This window comes from Canis lupus, chromosome 13 (assembly GCF_048164855.1).
Source record: "Canis lupus baileyi chromosome 13, mCanLup2.hap1, whole genome shotgun sequence".
In the NCBI taxonomy this organism is placed as follows: Eukaryota; Metazoa; Chordata; class Mammalia; order Carnivora; family Canidae; genus Canis; species Canis lupus.
In genome coordinates, this window is record NC_132850.1 from 3979104 (window position 1) to 3997117 (window position 18014).

The 18014-nt window shown below is 62.2% G+C and overlaps 1 protein-coding gene across 1 annotated transcript; it reads left to right on the top strand.

Moving 5' to 3' along the window:
* Window positions 1–880: 880 nt before the first annotated feature.
* COL9A2 (collagen type IX alpha 2 chain) lies at window positions 881–16753 on the top strand. Its single transcript, XM_072771738.1, has 32 exons — window positions 881–995; window positions 1884–1958; window positions 3215–3250; window positions 3335–3397; window positions 4403–4456; window positions 4574–4609; window positions 4717–4740; window positions 5077–5130; window positions 5362–5415; window positions 5521–5568; window positions 5748–5804; window positions 5887–5940; window positions 6189–6242; window positions 6640–6693; window positions 6786–6839; window positions 6943–6996; window positions 9142–9195; window positions 9610–9663; window positions 9891–9944; window positions 10828–10872; window positions 11255–11308; window positions 11885–11938; window positions 12220–12273; window positions 12358–12429; window positions 12594–12629; window positions 12955–12999; window positions 13093–13125; window positions 13230–13376; window positions 13459–13513; window positions 13704–13892; window positions 14808–14885; window positions 15139–16753. Exons 1-32 carry the CDS (start codon window positions 933–935, stop codon window positions 15336–15338), a joined length of 2058 nt encoding a protein of 685 aa, XP_072627839.1. The 5' UTR covers window positions 881–932; the 3' UTR covers window positions 15339–16753.
* The last annotated feature ends 1261 nt before the right edge of the window (window positions 16754–18014 follow it).

The window sequence follows — 18014 nt, forward strand, 5'->3', positions numbered from 1 at the left end:
TGGTTTCAGGTGCCTGTGGTCACCGTTAGCGACAGATTCCAAAGCACTTCACCAACATTGCTTAAGGGAAGGAAAAGGGAGCTAAGAGACTGGGAGAGGGGTGATGCTGGACAAACGGGGGAGGGGGAGTGCTTCATGGAGGAGGTCACCCCGAGGGATACCTAGAGACTCTGGTGCTTCAAGAAGCTGCAGTGAAGAAAAGGCAAGGTGAGGAGAAGGGGGAGGAGGAGGAGGAGGAAGAGGAGGAGGTGGAGGAGGAGGAGGAGGACGCTGGACGGTGGGGGCCTGGGCAGGGAGGCTTCAAGGAGAGCATGGCCAAGGGCGGCTCCAGGAGCAACAGGAGCTTCAGTGCTTCCGGGGGCACTAAGAGGGCCTGGGGCTCGCTGGTGGCCTCCAAAAGCCTGACCTCCTAGCTGCGGCGGGAGCAGGGAGGTGAGAGGGAGATGAGGGGGTCTGGAGGTGCGGCACGGGGTGCATGGGGGGGCTCCCGGGACCGCCGACCCGTAAGGCTTGTGGTAGGCTTTCCTGCAGAAGAGGCCTGCCGGTCTGTGCTGCTAAGCCAGGTGGGTGGGGGCCTCTGCGACCTGGGGTGCAGGACCCGGGCGGTGGGGGCCTCTGCGACCTGGGGTGCAGGACCCACGGCTCGCTCTCGGCCTGCGCCCTGGAGCAGAGGAGCGACGGGCCGAGGCTCGGCCCGGGGTCAGGCTGCAGGGGCCCCCCCGACGGCCGGCGCCTCCCCTCGGGGGCAGAGGGTGGGCGCTGGCTGCGGCGCCGGGCGGGGCGGAGCTGCGCGGGCCTCGGCCCCTCGGCCGCCCTCTCGGGTGACGGCCCCGCGGCCCCCGCCCCGCCCCGCCGCATATTCAGGCGCCCGCCCGCCCGCCCCGTCCGAGAGCAGCCCGCGCCGCCCGCCCGCCCGAGCCTCCGCCGCCCGCATGGCCGCCGCCCGCCGCCTCCTGCTGCTGCTCCAGGGGCTCGCGCTCGCCCTGGCGCAGATCGTAAGTGCCGCGGCCGCCGCGCGGGGTCGGGGTGCGGGGGGCGGGGGCGGGGACGGGTCGGGGTGCGGGCCTCGGCGCTTCCCCTCGGCGGGGCGCACAGCGGGCGCGTCCGGGCGCCGCGAGGGAGGCGGAGGGGCCCGGGGAGCCAGGGGGGCCCTGTCCGGAGGCGCGCGGCCCGGCCTGGGACAGGCGGCGCGGCCGGGAGCCCCGAGAGCCCGGGTGGCGGGCGAGACAATGGTGCCCATTCACGGGGCTCCGGTGCCCCGGCGCCGCCTCCCCCCGGGGGGCTCCAGCCAGACGCCGCTCGGCCCCGCTGCCGGGGGCCACCGGGGCGCGGGGACCCACCGGGACCGGCCCGGGCGCCAGCCTGGCACCTCGCTGCGCGGAGGGCGCGGGCCCGGGGCGGGGGGGGGGGCTGCCCCGCGGAGGGCAAGCCAACGGGAAACGGAGGGGCTCCGGGGAGGGGCGCCCCCCGCGTGCTCCTTTCGGGTTAGGCGCGCCAGGCGCAGGGGGCAGGGCACCCGCTCACCGTCGGTACCTGTCGTGCGAGCGAGCGGTCCCGGAGCCCGCCGTCGCCTGCCCGCTGGGACCCGCGGCGCCCCGGTCTCCCGCTCCGTCCACCGCCCTCCGCCCTCCGCCCTCCGCCCTCCGCGACCGCGCACGGGCCCCGCGGGCCAGCGCACCGGGACGCGCTCCGCGCTCGCTCTCCGGGAGCCGGGTCCCCCCGCGGCCAACCCGGGGCCGCGCCTCGGGTCCTGAGCGCCGGGAGGGGCACCCAGGGCGCCGCACAGTCGGTTCCCCGTGAGCGCGCCGCGCCCCGGGGGGGCTCTCCGCAGGGACCCCCGCCCCCTGCACCGTCTGAGGGCCTCCCCCTGTGTGTGTTCTCAGAGAGGTCCGCCCGGAGAACCGGGGCCCCCGGGCCCCCCGGGGCCGCCGGGAGTGCCTGGATCCGACGGCATCGACGTGAGTCTCTAACCTGGGTCGGGCGGGGGGCGGGGGAGCTGCGCACAAAGGGGGACTTTGTGAGCCTCGGGAGGCCGGGGGGGGGGGGGGGGGGGGGGAGGGGGGGGTTGCAGCGCCCCCTGCGGTCAGTAGGCGGCGCCGGCCTCCCCACAAGGAGCCCGTTTGTTCCTGGAAAACCCCGAAGCAGCGCGGAGAGCCGAGCGGGTGGCCGCCGCGCGCCCACAAGGGGCTGCTGTCCCGTGGCCGCCGAGCTCACAGCCGCAGCCCCCACCCCCATCCCTTCCCTTGGGGCGGGAGCCGCCCTAACCTCCGGCCCTGCCCCCGGCACGTCTGGATGCTTCTTGGGGTGGCTCGAAGCCTCGGTCAGACCGCTGCCCCGCCGAAGCCAGACCCCCGCTCTTCCTTTGCCTCCTCCTCCCGGATTTAGAAGCACGGGGCTGTCGCCGCCCTCCTAGCTCCCTAGCGGCGGAGGGTTAAATGCCCCATTCAGGAGGCTCCCCCAGGAGGTCAGCTCCGTGTTTACCCATCTGGACAGACTTCTATTCAACCTGGTGCCCCCCCCCAACCCCGGGCCGCTGGGTCCCTGCCAGGCTCCCTGGCTGCCGCAGGCCCTGAGCTGCCTGAAGGCGGCTCTGGGGCTAAATATGACTCCACTGGCCCTGTCTGTCCTTTGTCACTATGAGTCCTTTGTCATGGGAGTGGGGGGGGACTTCCTGCCTTGGGAACGATTGGATCGGAGCCCTTCGTAGTCCCTCTTGGCCCTTGTCCTTGTCCCAGTCTCTTCTCTTCCTGATCCCAATCCAAAAATAGCTGCTGCCCACCCAGTTCATGTCCCCTTTCATGTGTTTCTGAAAGTCCCACGTTTCTGCCACACTTGCCCAAATCCAAGAGGCGCCCACGCTCAGGTAACTTGGAACCCACAACCGTCTCTGTGGGTCCTGTAACTGGCACCTTAGCAACAGCGGTGTGTCTATAGCCTGCTTGCGTGTTGACAGCACCCTCTCCAGCCTGGCTGGGGTTGATCTCAATCCACCCATGATTTTTTTTTTGGGGGGGGGGGTTGGGGGGGAAGGGAGCTATTTTCATAAAAAATAAAAAATTAATAAAAATATTAAAATGCCAGGCTGAGGGGAACCCAGAGCAGAAGAGAAGAGAGTGAGGAGAGGGCATGTGGGACCAGCCAGCCAGGGCCTGTGTGTGGCCATTTGGGGTAGTGTGAGCCACAGGGTGCTATTTGACCGACTTGTATCTTGCAGGGTGACAAGGGGCCCCCTGGGAAAGCCGGCCCTCCGGTGAGTGCTTTTTCTGCTTTGACCTTTGACCTTTCTGGGTCTTGCCCTCCTCTGGCTAATATTTGCCCAACCTCTGTTTTTAAGGGACTGAAGGGAGAGCCTGGCAAACCCGGGCCAGATGGGCCTGATGGGAAGCCTGGGATTGATGTAAGTACCTGAGTGTCGGCTAAAGCAGGTTAGAGCTGCACTCCCTGACTTTCAGAGCCCAGTTCTGGCATCTTCCCTGCTTTTCTGTTCAGAGCAGGGCAGCAGGATGGAGACTGTACAGCTATGAGTTCCCTTCACCTTCATGTGGCTCATGACCTCACAGCCACCCGGAAGCATGGATCGCAGGCACATGGGGTCCCAAAGAGGGGTTCTGTTCCTCTGCAGCAGCTAATGGGTTTACTCTCACATTTCTGGCCTCCAAGTACAGATCGAATGCTGTGGATGGAGCTGTCCCTTCCTTCCCTGCCATACCCTACCCCCTCGCAGCCCCAGGAGAACTCAGGAGAGGAATATTATTGACTGATACCACAAAATTCCCAGGGACGCCAAGGTCACAGGCTCCTGGACACAGCCAGGACTACTGGGACAGTCATCTGATTGGGGAATACACTTGGGTTAATCACTAAAAGATGGAGGACAAAGAGGTCCCATGATCCCATGAGTTGTCTTTGTCCTGCTGGCTCAAGAGGTGTCATCAGAGCTATGAGCAGCCCTCAGGACCCCTCCAAAATTTTCCACACCCTGCAAAGATTAAAAATCACATGCCTTCCACTAGCGCCTTGGTTCTCACATCTATGCAGAGAGGTGAACGTGATTAACCCATTTTGCAGATGTGAACACTAAGGATCAGAAGAAGTTGCCAAGGGCAGGCCTACCTCTAGGTCTCCCAGGCTGCTAACCTGGCAGGTGTGAGGCCTGCCCAGACAAATCCTTGGGCCTTGGTTTCTCATCTTTCAAAAGAGGGGAATTACTCTGCCTGCTTGCCTCCCACGGTTGTTGTGGAAACTGGGGGAAGAGAAAGCAAGGTGTTGAGGCCCCTTGGCCTTCCTGGAGCAGGTGAAGGGCAGCTTGGGCCCACCCAGGAGAGACCTCAGGCCCTGGCTTATCACATGGTTCAGGGAACAGGTTTGCCCTTCCCTGATCTACCTTCTTGTTCTTCCCCAGGGTCTAACTGGAGCCAAGGGGGAGCCTGGCCCCATGGGGATCCCTGGAGTCAAGGTAAGTGGCCTGCTGAGGACTCAGCTTGGGTATTCCAGGGGGGAGGGTGGGCTGTAGTAGACAGGAGCAGGGACATAGGAGACCCCAGCCTCTGAACCTGTCCCATTGCTCCTTCAGGGCCAGCCTGGGCTCCCCGGTCCCCCTGGCCTGCCGGTGAGTGACATCTGGGCTCCAAGGGATGCTTTTACGGGGGGGGGGGGGGGCGGGGGAGGAACTTGGAGAAGGAGCCATGAACCCGAACTCCTTTCCTTCTGTTCCAGGGCCCTGGCTTTGCTGGACCTCCTGTAAGTCTTCCCGGATGGAACAGGGGCCCTGAGACTCTTGGGGAAGGAGGACACAGAAGGGCTTCCAGGGGACTGGACATGAAGGGGAGGGGCCAGCACACTGGGATGGTGTCAAGCACAGGCACACTTGCCGGGAGGACTCTGGGCCAGCTCACGCTGGGCCTGTCTGCTGGCTCTGGGATTCTCCGGCCCCTAAAGCCCTAAGCTGCCAGTGTCTCTGGGCTTGGCTGCAAAGTAAAAGTGGGGAAGGGGCCTCTGGGTAGCAGAGTCCCGACCTTTGTGTCAGGGTGAGCTAACCCTCCGAGGCATCCTGGCCAGTGACGGCTCTGCTCCTAGGGACCACCTGGACCTGTTGGCCTCCCCGGTGAGATTGGAATCACAGGCCCCAAGGTGAGCCCCAGCCCCCCCCTCCGCACTCTCTGCCTCCTGCCCTTTACCTCCAAGCTAGCCTACTTCTGGGTCTGGGGCAGAAACCCCTCCTGCTGAGCCCACCCTGCCGTAGAACTTTCAGGCAAAAAGAAGCCGACCTGGAGGACGGAGTGGGCAGGGCAGTAGCAGGAGGGGGGCAGAGTGACACTGGCAGTGCCAGGCAGAATAAATTTTGGCCCCTTTTGCTTCCAGGGGGATCCCGGACCAGATGGGCCATCGGGGCCCCCGGGGCCACCTGGCAAACCGGTAAGTGTCCTCGGACCTCCCACATGGGTCAGGATGAGGGCCTCTGGCACAAGCCTGGGGTGGGAAAGGTTGGGGTCGGGCTCCTTCTTCATACATCTCCCTCAGGGCCGACCCGGAACCATCCAGGGCCTGGAAGGCAGCGCGGATTTCTTGGTGAGCCACGGGCCTGGGGCGGGTGGGCTCTGGAGGTGGAGTCACGGGGAGGGGGAGAGGCTGCGGCTTCAACCTAGAGGGGTGAGAGGAGGGTTCGGGAGTTGGCAAGATGGGGAGCACAGCCCCGCTGGCCTGAGGCAAGCCAGTGACCCCAGAACCCGGCGGGATTTTCTTTCCAGTGTCCGACCAACTGTCCGGCAGGGGTGAAAGGCCCCCCAGGGCTGCAGGGGGTGAAGGTAAGTCACTGGCGCAAGGCTTTGGGGGGCAGAGCAGGTGTTTGGGGGTGGACCTCACACCGAGCTCCCTCCTTCCCTTCAGGGGCATCCTGGCAAACGCGGGGTTCTGGGCGATTCTGGCCGCCAGGGGAAGCCGGTGAGTGTGAGGGCAGAGGCCCGGCAGGTGGTGGGAAGAGGGCTCACAGGGGCCTCCCCTCCTCATCCCCCCTCCTTCCCCTGTGGGTCTCTGGGGCCCGAGCCTTGAGCTGAGAAGCAGGAGGCCCAGTGTGTCCCTGGGCAAGTCCGTTCTCCTCCTGGGTGTCCATTTCTCCTCTGTCTGTCACACATGGGACTGTCTGGGTTCTAGGGTCCTGCCTGTCTGATCACTCATTCCTGCCCCCCTAGGGTCCCAAGGGAGATGTGGGTGCCTCTGGAGAGCAAGGCATCCCTGGACCACCGGTAAGGAACACTCGGCGCCCCCCACCTCAGGGCCCTCCCCTCCTCATCCTACGGCATCTTAGTGGAGCCACCCCCTGGGTCTGGCCTCCAACCTGAAAAAGAAACAGCCGCGTGCAGGTGGCATGTCTCTGGGTGGGGGAGGGAGGCCAAGGCGGTCAGAAATCGGGGGACAGGAGCCAAGGCTGTCAGCCAGCAGACCCAGCCGAGGCCCAGGTTTGGCAGTGTCCCCCGAGTGACCTTGATGAGTCCCTCCCCGGTCCCTGAGCCTCCTTGTCCCCTCTCTGAGGTCGGGACTATGCCCCCTGCCTCAGAGGGGCGTGGTGAACAGCAGGGGTGGGGGTCAGAGAAGCTGCAATGAAGTGGAATTGCCATTGCTGTCATTCTTCTGTCTTGACAGGGTCCCCAGGGCATCAGGGGCTACCCGGGCATGGAGGGACCCAAAGGAGAGATGGTAAGTCAGCCGGGAGTACTGCAAGAGTCGTCATGACCCGCCCTCTGGCCTCTGCGCTCTGGCAGCACTGACTGTCCCTCTCCTGTCCCCAGGGTCCTCGTGGGTACAAAGGCATGGTGGGCTCCATTGGTGCTGCCGGGTCACCCGTAAGTGTCCTCTTGCTCCCGCTGGAGCTCCTGGGGCTACAAGGGGAGGGTGGCTTCCCCCCGAGCCCGGGTGACCTGGATTCCCCTTTGTCCTTCTTGCCAGGGTGAGGAAGGTCCACGGGGGCCACCGGGCCGAGCGGGGGAGAAGGGCGATGTGGTGAGTCCTCAGCCACCGCTTGTCGGGTCGGGGCCCCTGGACAGCACTGGGCAGGACTCAGCTCCCCCTGGGGCTCGAGTGTGAGCGGGTGTGTGCGTGCTCTGGGTGTCTGCCCAGGTGTGTGTGTGTGCGCCAGTGTGTGTTACTCTGTGTCTGTGCGGATGCATGGGGGGGGGTGTGTGCGGACTCCGTGCTGTGCTGCGCAGGTGTGCACACATGGGTCACTCTGCACGTGCGTGTGTGCGGGTGTGTGCATGCGTGTGTGTCACTCTGTGTCTGTGCGGATGCATGGGGGTGTGTGTAGACTCCGTGCTGTGCTGTGCAGGTGTGCACACATGGGTCACTCTGTGCATCTGCACGTGCGTGTGTGCGGGTGTGTGCATGCGTGTGTGTCACTCTGTGTCTGTGCGGATGCATGGGGGTGTGTGCAGACTCCGTGCTGTGCTGTGCAGGTGTGCACACATGGGTCACTCTGTGCGTCTGCACGTGCGTGTGTGCATGCGTGTGCGTTACTCTGTGTCAGTGCGCGTGAGCGACTGGTGTGGGGCAGGAGCCTTTGCGCTGGGAGCCCCGCACCCCAGCAGCCCCACTCCTGCAAGCCCAGCCTGCGCTGAGCAAATTCAGCTTGAGAGAAGCGGCGGGATCTGGTCCCAGGCCCGTGGCGGCCAGACAATGACATTCCAGCAGATCAGCCACGGGGCTAATGGGATTTGGGCCACGTCCCAAACCTCTGAACTTCCTTTTTTTTTTTAATTAATTGACTTCATTTTTGAGCAGTTTTGAGTTTAGAGAGAAGTTGAGCAGAAAGTAAACGTTTTTTGGCCGTGCCAGTTTTTAAACGTACATAAAAGTAGAGAGAATTCTAGAACGACCTCCATATACCTGTCTCCCCAAGGTGACATTCTGTCGCAGTCAATCCACCACTTTGTGGCTCATGTTTCCAAGCAAATCCCCTCATATGTCATTTCACCCCTAAATACTTCTTTTTTTTTTTTAATACTTCTTTTTTAAAGATTTTATTTATTTATTCGTGAGAGACACAGAGAGAGAGAGGGAGAGAGACAGAGACACAGGCAGAGGGAGAAGCAGGCTCCATGCAGGGAGCCTGACGTGGGACTCGATCCTGGGACCCCAGGGTCACGCCCTGGGCTGAAGGCAGATGCTCAACCGCTGAGCCACCCGGACGTCCCACCCTTAAATACTTCTGCATGTCTCTACATACAAGGACTTTTACAAGGAAGTACTGCAAGAGTCGTATTTTTACAAGGAAAAATAAGGACTTTTCCTCCCCAAAATCACACTATCCTTCATTATCATACCAACAAAATGATCAATTATTCCTTAATGTCCGCAAAATAACCAGTCTGTGTTCCGTGTTTCCTAATTATCTCAATAATGTCTCTTCAGAGGGCACCTGGGTGGCTCGGTTGGTACATGGCTGCCTTGGGCTCACATCATGATCCCAGGGTCCTGGGATGGAGACCACCCCTGCCCCCCACCCCTGCATCTGGGCTCCCTGCTCATTGGGGAGCCTGCTTCTCCTCCAACTCCCTGGCTCTGTCGCCATCTCTGTCTCTCTCTCAAATAAATAAATACAATCTTAAAAAAAAAAAAAAAAAAAGCGGGAACCCTGGGTGGCTCAGCGGTTTAGCACCTGCCTTCAGCCTAGGGTGTGATCCTGAAGTCCCGGGATCGAGTCCCACGTCGGGCTCCATGCATGGAGCCTGCTTCTCCCTCTGCCTGTGTCTCTGCCTCTCTCTCTCTCCCTCTCTATGTCTATCGTGAATAAATAAAATCTTAAAAAAAAAAAAAAGTCCCTTCAAGGTTCTTGTTCAAATCAAGACCCAAAATCCACACATTGTATTGAGTTGTTGTGTTTCTTCAGTAAGTGGAGCTCAGAGCCCAGGTGGGGGAGGTCCCGGTGGACCTCCAGTTCCTTCCCCTGGACGTGCCCCATCCAGTCCCATCGGTGCGGGGCTGACTTCTGCTACTGCCCCCCCAGTTCCCAGGCCCCCTCCCTCAGCTTCTGCTCCGTGTTCCTGTGCCAAGAGGGATCCTGGGCCCGACACCTTCTCATCACCTCTCTGAACAGCCAGGTGGGGGTTCGGCACCCTGAAGGTGACCTCATTTCTGTCTACTTTGCAGGGTGGCCAAGGTCTCCGAGGACCTCAGGGCATAACAGGCCCGAAGGGAGCAACCGTAAGTGGCCCAGGGCTACCCCGACAGAGAGTGGGTCAGTCTGTCCCAGGTCCTAGAGGACAGGGAGCCTGGGATTCTAGGAGGACAGAGGGCGGGCTGCTCTGTGACCTGGGAAAAGCCCTCTTGCTGGGCTGTAGTTCCTTCACCTGCAAATAGGGTGATGGTGGAGCAGAGGGTGGGGGGATCTTGCGGCAATCTGGGACACTTGTCCCCCACTCAGAGGAAGGACTGCGGTCTGTCCCCCCAGACCCTCCTCCCATTTCTGCTCCCCTCCCAGTTGGCTGGTGGGGGTTCTTGAGATAACCAGACCCACTTCCTACCCTCATGCTGCAGCGGTCACACAGGGACGTGTGGGTGGCCTAACCCCAGGCGTCTCCCCACTGTGAGTCTCCCTTCAACTTTCCTTCTGAGCAGGGGCCCCCAGGCATCGATGGCAAGGATGGGACCCCAGGCACGCCAGGCATGAAGGTAGGAGTGGGGACTGCCGGTGGGTTTGGGAGGGTCGGGGTCCCTCCTGGCTCAGGCCAGTCTCATCACACTGATCCCGGAGGCCTAGGAGCCTGGGATCCTCAGGTGTGTCACGGACACAGCCCTGCTTGCCTCTGGGCCTCAGTTTCCCTACTGGCACTTGAGTGGAAGCCATGGACCCTCTTGCTGGGGCTTTCACTTGTGCCTCTGTTCTCCGTGTCTCCCAGGGCAGTGCGGGACAGGCAGGGCGGCCAGGAAACCAAGGCCACCAAGGCCTAGCGGTGAGTGGGGGGATCCCAGGGGCTGCCCCACGGGCACACTGCTTCTCCTCCTCAGGGCTGCCCACTCCCTCCTGGCGGCATGGGTGGCTGATGAGGCTGGGTGTGAACACACACCCAGGGTTCTCGCTCTAGTCCTTGTCCCCACGCAGCCCAGGCCCCATCACCATCTCTGTGGCCACTCAGATTCCCTGTGTTGGCTCCTCCCCACTGAAGTGCTCTCCGTGGCCCCCATTGCTTCCAGGAAAGCCATTCCATCCAGTGCTCCAAGACAGAGTCCCCGGGGCACACTGAGTGGCAGGGAGAGTTGTGAACAGGACAGTCACAGTGCTTGTCCTCACAGCCCACCCTAACTGATGCCACCCTACCCTTCCATCCTCATCAGCCACTGCCCCCGGGTCCTCCCCTTTCTCGGCTGTTGGCTGTTCTAACCCCACACCTTCAGGCCTTTGCAGGCGCTGCTGCTTGGACCGCCCTTCCCCATCTCTCTGGGCCTTGTCACCGTTCAGGGCCACCTCCATCCCACGCCTTCCGGGAGCCCAGTCCATGGGCGCCTCGCCTCCCTCCCTGCTGGGGGCACTGAGGCCAAAGCCTGATAACACGCCCAGGTGCAGAGCACGTTCCTACATGTGTTCACGTGTGCCTGTTAGCGCAGGGGCCTCCTCTCCTCCCTGCAGGCTGCAGGCCCCTGTGCCACCCCTCCACACACTCCCACACACACCCCCACACCCCCACTCCCACCAGGGCTCAGGGCTCAGTCAGGTTTGTGAGGCCAGGACTGGGCCTCCCAAAGGAGGGGATCTGGATTGGGGATGGGAGGTAAAGCCGGAGATGCCTGGGGTTCCCCAAAGCCAGGGTAGAAACTGATACCAACTTCTTTCTACAGGGCGTGCCGGGCCAGCCTGGGACAAAAGGAGGCCCGGGAGACAAGGTATGGTGACTCCAGGCTGGGGACAGAACTGGCTTCATCTGAGCAAGGGAGCCTGCGGGCAGGGTCCAGGGGCATGGCTCAAAGACTGCAAGGCCAGGCCTCACCCCAGGTTCAAGGACATGGCCTGGACACAAGTCCCCTTGGGCCTCACCACCTCCCGCTTGCCCCCTCCCCCTGCCCTCCTTGGGGACAAGAGACACGGCTCCCAATCCAGAGGAGGAAACAAATACGGGAAAATCTGTGGACTCCAGAAGACCTGACCAAAAACACCGTATCCCCAATTCATGTGGTTCTAGATTCTGTTTAGGGTTCACCAGGCTCCCCAAGGTCAAGGGCTTGCCTGGGCCCCCCAGACTCACCTTAAAACTGTGTTTTCCTGCAGGGTGAACCAGGCCAGCAGGGCCTCCCTGGATTCTCTGGTCCCCCTGGGAAGGAGGTAAGTGCTCTCCCCAGAACACAGGGCTCTTGCACTGGCCCCCCTCCCAGGCCTGAAGACCCTGCACCCAGCATATGAGGCCTGGGTGAGGTGTGGGGTGAAGCCCTAGTGCGGGGGGTGCCCTGGATCCCAGTCTGGGCTGTGCCACTGACCCCACTGACCCAGGGGTGCTCCCTTTTCCTCTCTGGGTGGTCGTTTCTCTATGTACAATGCAGTGATGGTGGGGATCAGTTCTGTCCTGTATGGGTGTCCCCTCCTCCGATGGCCACACTGACCCGAGCTAAGAATCCAGCAGACAGTCATTCATTCATTCAATCATTCATTCCATAAACATTCACCAAATCCCTGTAGCTGTGTTGGACGAGACAGTCTCTCACTCAGAGCTAAAGTGTAGTGGAAAAGGCGGATCTTGAACCTACGATCACAGGATAGTAACTACAGCTGTGGGTCCTATTGGAGGAGGAGTACGGGGACCCGAAGGACAGAGCACAAGGAAAGGCTTCCCTGATGAAGTGACTCAGCTGAGGCCCAGGGCAGCCAGGGGCCAACGGCTCACTCCCAATTTCTGACCCCCAGGGAGAGCCAGGACCTCAAGGAGAAATCGGACCCCGAGGCATCATGGGGCAGAAGGTGAGGGCCTGGCACAGCGGTTTCTGCCGCCTGCCCGCTCCCCGGGCACTCGGGGACCCAGATGTGGGTCCTACCAAGGCTCCAGCACCCGCCTAGTCCTGCCCAGGCTGCGTGGGGCCTTCCCAGCAAGGGCCGATCGCTGGTGTATGACGCGGAGCAAGGGGCTCCAAGCTGGGACAGCGGAGGGGAGGGCACCCTGACCAGCAGGATCGGGGTCGGAGAGGGGGCTGGGGGGGTGCCCCTGCTGACCCCGTGCTCCTCATCCTTTCTTTTCGTTTCAGGGTGACCAGGGTGAGAGGGGGCCGGTGGGGCAGCCAGGCCCTCAGGGACGGCAGGTAAGTGGAGGTGGCTGGGAGGGGCAGCAGGGAGCAGCCTGGGCGCCCCCTGCCATTTACTGCTCTGGATTCTTGTCTCCTCAGGGCCCCAAGGGGGAGCAGGGCCCCCCCGGAATTCCAGGGCCCCAAGGCTTGCCAGGCATCAAGGGAGACAAGGTACAGAAGGGGCTGGAAAATACCTGGGAGCAAGGCCCAAAGACCTGCCGGGTGCGGGGGATGGAGCGGGCTGGAGGGGCGAGGCGGGGCGCGGCGGGCTGCAGGGGGTGTGGCCAGAAGGGGGGGCGTGACCTCACCAAGCCCTGCCTCCCCGCTTGCTGCAGGGCTTCCCGGGGAAGACCGGCCCCCGCGGCAGCGTGGTGAGTAGCAGCGTCCTGGGCAGCGGCGGGGTGGGAGGGATGGGTGATGGGGGGTGGGGGTGATGGGTGATAGGGGGTGGAGGTGGGGGTAATGGGGGGTGGAGGCGTGGGTGATGGTGACGGGGGTGGGGGTGATGGGGGTGGAGGTGGGTGTGGTGGGTGATGGGGGGTGGAGGTGGGGGCGATGGGTGGGGGTGATGTGGGTGGAGGTGGGGATCGTGATGGGGGTGGAGGTGGGGCTGATGGGTGGTTGAGGTGGGGGTGATGGGGGGTGGAGGTGGCTGGGCGGCCGCCGCTGCTCTGACCCGCGGTGCTTAATCTGCAGGGCGACCCGGGGGTGGCCGGCCTCCGGGGAGAGAAAGGCGAGAAGGTGAGCGGGCGGCGCGGGGCGGGCGGGGCGGCGCGGGGCGCGCGGGGCGGGCGGGGCTTCAGCGCCCGGTGACCGAGCTGCCTGTACCTGCAGGGCGAGTCCGGCGAGCCGGGGCCCAAGGGACAGGTGAGTCCAGCCCCTGCGACGCCGCCTTCCCCCTACCCGGGGCGCTGCTCCCCTCCCCCCCTCCCCGGCACGTGCGAAGTCTCACCCGCGCTCCGCCCCGGCAGCAAGGAGTCCGCGGAGAAGCCGGCTACCCGGGCCCCAGCGGGGATGCGGGCGCCCCGGGGGTGCAGGGCTACCCCGGGCCCCCCGGCCCTCGAGGACTGGCGGGAGACCGAGGCGTGCCGGGACTGCCCGGGAGACAGGGCGTGGCGGTGAGTCGGCGGGGCCGGGGCCGGGGCGGGGCCGGGGCCGGGGCCGGCGGAGCTTCTTCCTGGAGGCCGCCTCTGCCCGCAGGGCCGGGACGCCAGCGACCAGCACATCGTGACCGTGATGATGAAGATGATGCAAGGTGAGGGCGGGCGGCCCCTCCTCCGCCCTCGCTGGTCTTCGGTTTCCGCGAAGGCAGAGGAGGAGGAGGGGGCAGGACGCTCGTGGCTCACGCGTCTCCACACCTGGGGGTCTTCACACCTGGGGCCCGGGCTGGACTGAGCTGACCCCATCTCACTGACCTCCCTCCCTCCCTCCTTCCCTCCCTCCAGAGCAACTGGCAGAGGTCGCTGTGAGTGCCAAGCGGGAGGCCCTGGGTGCCATCGGGATGGTGGGTCCGCCAGGACCCCCCGGGCCTCCTGGGTACCCAGGCAAGCAGGGACCTCATGGGCACCCTGGCCCTCGGGGCGTTCCTGGCATCGTGGGAGCCGTGGGTCAGATTGGCAACACCGGCCCCAAGGGTGAGTGCTGATCGGGGTGCAGGTGGGGTTATGGGCTCTGTGGGCTGATGGCTCAGCCTCTTGGTTTCTCTCCTCATCCCCCCTCAGGATCCCCTGTTCCCTCCGCCAAGGGTTCCAGAAGTCATATGTGACTCCTGGGCTTTCTCAGTAGCAAATTGATGGAAATGAATGTACTATTTTATAACTTGGGGTTTGGGGGAGAGGGGTTGTTGTAAATTTGCTTAGTGGTGCCCCGTAAACATCTGTGTCTCTGGAAGCCGCGTAGCAAAGTCGTAAAGCACGCAAACTCGAGTCACAAGACAGGTGTCTGTCCAGACTCTGCTACTTTCCCCTTGCGGACCTGGACAAGTTTCCTGATAATCTCCCTGGGCCCTAGATTTCTCATCTGTAAACGGGGGGTTAGTAAGCACCGCCTCATACAGTCCTGAGGATTACACGTGGAGGTAATTTCAGTAGCGTCGGAACATGGTAAAGGCTGGCTGGATGCTCATTAGACGCTCTCCGTAATGAACCCGACCGGCTGTACCTTCCATTCTGCCTGGACTTTCCTTTATTTAGTTTTAAAAGATTTTATTTATTCATGAGACACACACACACACACACACACACACACACACACAGAGGCAGAGGGAGAAGCAGGCTCCATGCACCGGGAGTCCGACGTGGGACTCGATCCCATCCCGGGTCTCCAGGATCACGCCCTGGGCTGAAGGCGGCGCTAAACCGCCGAGCCACCTGCCCTGGACTCTCCTCTGTGTAACCAGTTCTACCGACATTTCCAACTTCTTTTTAGTATAAAACTAGAACAAAACAGGAATAACTGCTGCGTGGGAAATGGGACATGAAATAGCAACCAAAGTCGCAAACTTTGAATTTCCAGTTCTGCAAAACGACAGCTCCTTTCTTTCTCCGCAGGAAAACGTGGAGAGAAGGGTGACCGGGGAGAGATGGGACGCGGGCACCCCGGGATGCCTGGGCCCCCCGGGATCCCAGGTAAGACCTTGGCCCTGCCCCTGGGGCCCTGGGATTCATGACCCGCAGACACCGGGTCTCTGCCGTGGAGGCCTCTCCTGCTCGCCCACGCCCCATTCCTCCAGCTTCGGGTCCCTCTGGAACACCCAGGAGCACTGGGTGGGCTCCGTCCTGCCCCCCCCCCCCCCCGCCTGCCTCCCTGAAAAACAGCACTTGCCCCCCTGGCGCTGGGACAGGCGGTGCCCCTGACGGCGGGGTCTTCTCCCTTCCGTAGGGCTCCCCGGCCGGCCCGGGCAGGCAATCAACGGCAAGGACGGGGCCCGCGGCGCCCCAGGGGCCCCGGGGGAAGCAGGCCGACCGGGTCCGCCGGGCCCCGCGGGGCTGCCCGGCTTCTGTGAGCCCGCGGCCTGCCTGGCAGCCTCGGCCTACGCCTCTGCGCGCCTCACAGAGCCCGGATCCATCAAAGGGCCATGAGCAGGAGGCCAGGACAGAGCCTGGCGGGCATCCTGGGGGGTGGGGGGGGACTAGATTCCAGCGGGGTGGACACGCACCCCATCCCTCAGACCAGGAAGCCAGCTTTCCAGACCCTTCCATCCGGGACCCTGGAGTCCTGAGGAAAAGGAAATTCTAAGATTCGGGGGAAGCGAAGGGAGGGCATTGGGATGAAAAGGTGAGGCCAACAGACGGCAAGGGTCACTGGAGAGTCCCAGCTCCAAAGAGGTGGCTTTCCTCCCAGAGCACGACTCACAAGGTACCAAAGCAAATGTCTCCGTAATCTGTGCTGTCCTCCAGTGGCCACCTCTTTGGGGCAGGTGGACTGAGGTCTCTGCCGGTCCCTGAGCCCACCTTCCTCCCCTGGACTTGCTGGGTGACTGCTGGTGGGTGACCCACCCCGAGGTGGCCGTCTGAAGCGGCCCCACTACTTCCTCCCTGCGTCCCTCCCATCTGAGTATTTAAGCACCCCTCCCCCTTCTCTTCCTGGCCTTACCCCCACCCACCCTGAGATCCACCCCAGCCTTTCTGTAAATAAACTCCCCCCCCCCCCCCGACTTGGGTACAAACTAAGATGGGAGTTGGAGTTCATTTCTGGTGGACTGGGGGCGGGAGGTTGTTGCCCGGCACCCCCCCCACCCCCCGTCTGGGCAGGAGGGTCAGGGGCCCTGGAGGGGCGGCATGCGCTTTCCTCGGGGCACCCTGAATGTGGGCATGAGGACGCAGGGGACATTCGGGGAATATCTGTGGGAAGGACCTGGGGTGGAGTCGGGACGGTGACCTGCTGTGTAACTTTGGGCAAATCCCTTCACAGCCTCTGTACGGCTGTAGCAGGGACCCAGCCAAGTCCCAGGAGGACACACCCAGCGTCTTGCCGGGCCCAGCGCAGGGAAGGTCCTCTGGAGACCCACTGTGCTGGCCCTGGTGCGGGAACTCATAGCGAAAGACCCAAAGACTTGGTTCTTGCCTTCAGGGGTTCCCAGATCTGTGGCACCGGATGAGAGCAGAAGGGACATTCATGCCACTTTCCCTCGAGAGACGTCCAGGGGAGACTGGCTCACATCTGATCTGTGCCCCTGGGCACTTCCAGCCTTAGAGCTATGTAGGCCAGGAAGGCTGCTCCGGGCAGCAGGGGCAGCAAAGTGGGGGTGGGGGTGTGTGTGGGGTGGTGGTGGTGGGGGGTCATGACAGGTACCTTGGACCCTGCAAGGATGAGAGATTTTAGGGTACCTGGGTGGCTCAGTGGTTTAGCGTCTGCCTTCAGCTCAGGGCATGATCCCAGGGTCCTGGGATCAAGTCCCTGCATCAGGCTCCCCACAGGAAGCCTGCTTCTCCCTCTGCCTTTGTTTCTGCTTCTGTCTCATGAATAAATAAAAATCTTTAAAAAAAAAAAAAAAGGATGGAAGCTTTTGCTATCCAGGGAGTGACCAATCCCCATGCTCCATTATTGATTTGGGCATTTGTTCCCAAACGAAGCATTCTGCTGTCCTCAGCCCCCCGTGAAGGCATAGGCCTCCAGTGTGAGACCCAAGCATTTGCTGAAGTCTGGGTCCTCCTACACCTCACCCTAATGTTGGCACTAGGTCCCCAACCAAGCCGGGGTGCCCTTCCCCTCCGACCAGCAGGGCAGAGAACTCTCACTAATGCACTCCCAGGCCTCCCTCCCCTGCCCCATCACACACACACCAGTGAGGTCTCAGTCCCCTTACCCCAGCTAAGGGACAAAAGGAAAGATATGGTGACATAGCCCCTAGCTCCAAGGGCCACAGAGGTGGCTTCACCCTCAATGCTTTGACAAATCCTGTATCACAGCATCCCAGCCCCCACCCCCCTCCCCCAGGAGGCCCCACTTCTGCTGCAGCTGCTGGAGCAGGCTGGTGGGGGGGCAGGGGAGGAGGGTGGGAGCAGCAGGTGGGGAGGGGGCTCCCTTTCCCTAGGCCAAGTCACAGTGCTTGTCCTAGTGTGTGAAGACATGGCTTATAGCCGGGGTGCACCTTGAGGTTTCCCCGTGTGCTCTGGGCTCTCTCCGTGGCCCTCTCTGCAACTTTTCAGAGACCATGTCCACTGGGGGATTGTTGCCACGGGAGGAGGGGTTTGAATCCTATAGTTACACCTCATTCCTTCTGACTCCGGCATCTGAAAGGGCTGGAGGGGGGCTGTGGATTCCTCGGCACCGGTGCCCCAAGACTTCCCGGAGGCTGAATCTCACTAAGGAAGACCGCATCTATGAGACTCTCCTAAGCGTCTCTGACCTCATGTCTCCACTGGGACCCTGGTACATCCCACTCCAGCCATGCCAGCCCCTGTGCTGCTCCTCAAACATGCTGTGCCACACATGTGTCGGCCCCCTGTTGGGAGTGCTCTTCCCCAAAATACCATCACTGCCGGTGCCCTCACTTCGGGTCTTTACTCCAAAGTGGCCTTCATATCCCCACCTAATATTCCAGATTCCTCTCCCATGCTTTATGTCCTTGCACTTGTCACTATTCGACAATATCCTATAAACTCTGCAGGGCAGCAACTTTGGTCTCTCGTTTGCTGCTTCATTCTGGAACCTGCACATAGAACAGTGCCCGGTGTCAGGATCTAATAACATGGTGACTGCAGTTGGAAACAGCATACTGTATAATTAAAACTTGCTAAGAACAGAACTTAAGT

Excerpts from the sequence above, each read along its gene's own strand:
- COL9A2 (XM_072771738.1), top strand. The coding sequence starts at position 933 with ATGGCCGCCGCCCGCCGCCTCCTGCTGCTGCTCCAGGGGCTCGCGCTC. Across the intron at positions 996-1,883 it reads CGCTCGCCCTGGCGCAGATC|AGAGGTCCGCCCGGAGAACC; the intron begins GTAAGTGCCGCG and ends GTGTGTTCTCAG. Across the intron at positions 1,959-3,214 it reads CTGGATCCGACGGCATCGAC|GGTGACAAGGGGCCCCCTGG; the intron begins GTGAGTCTCTAA and ends TGTATCTTGCAG.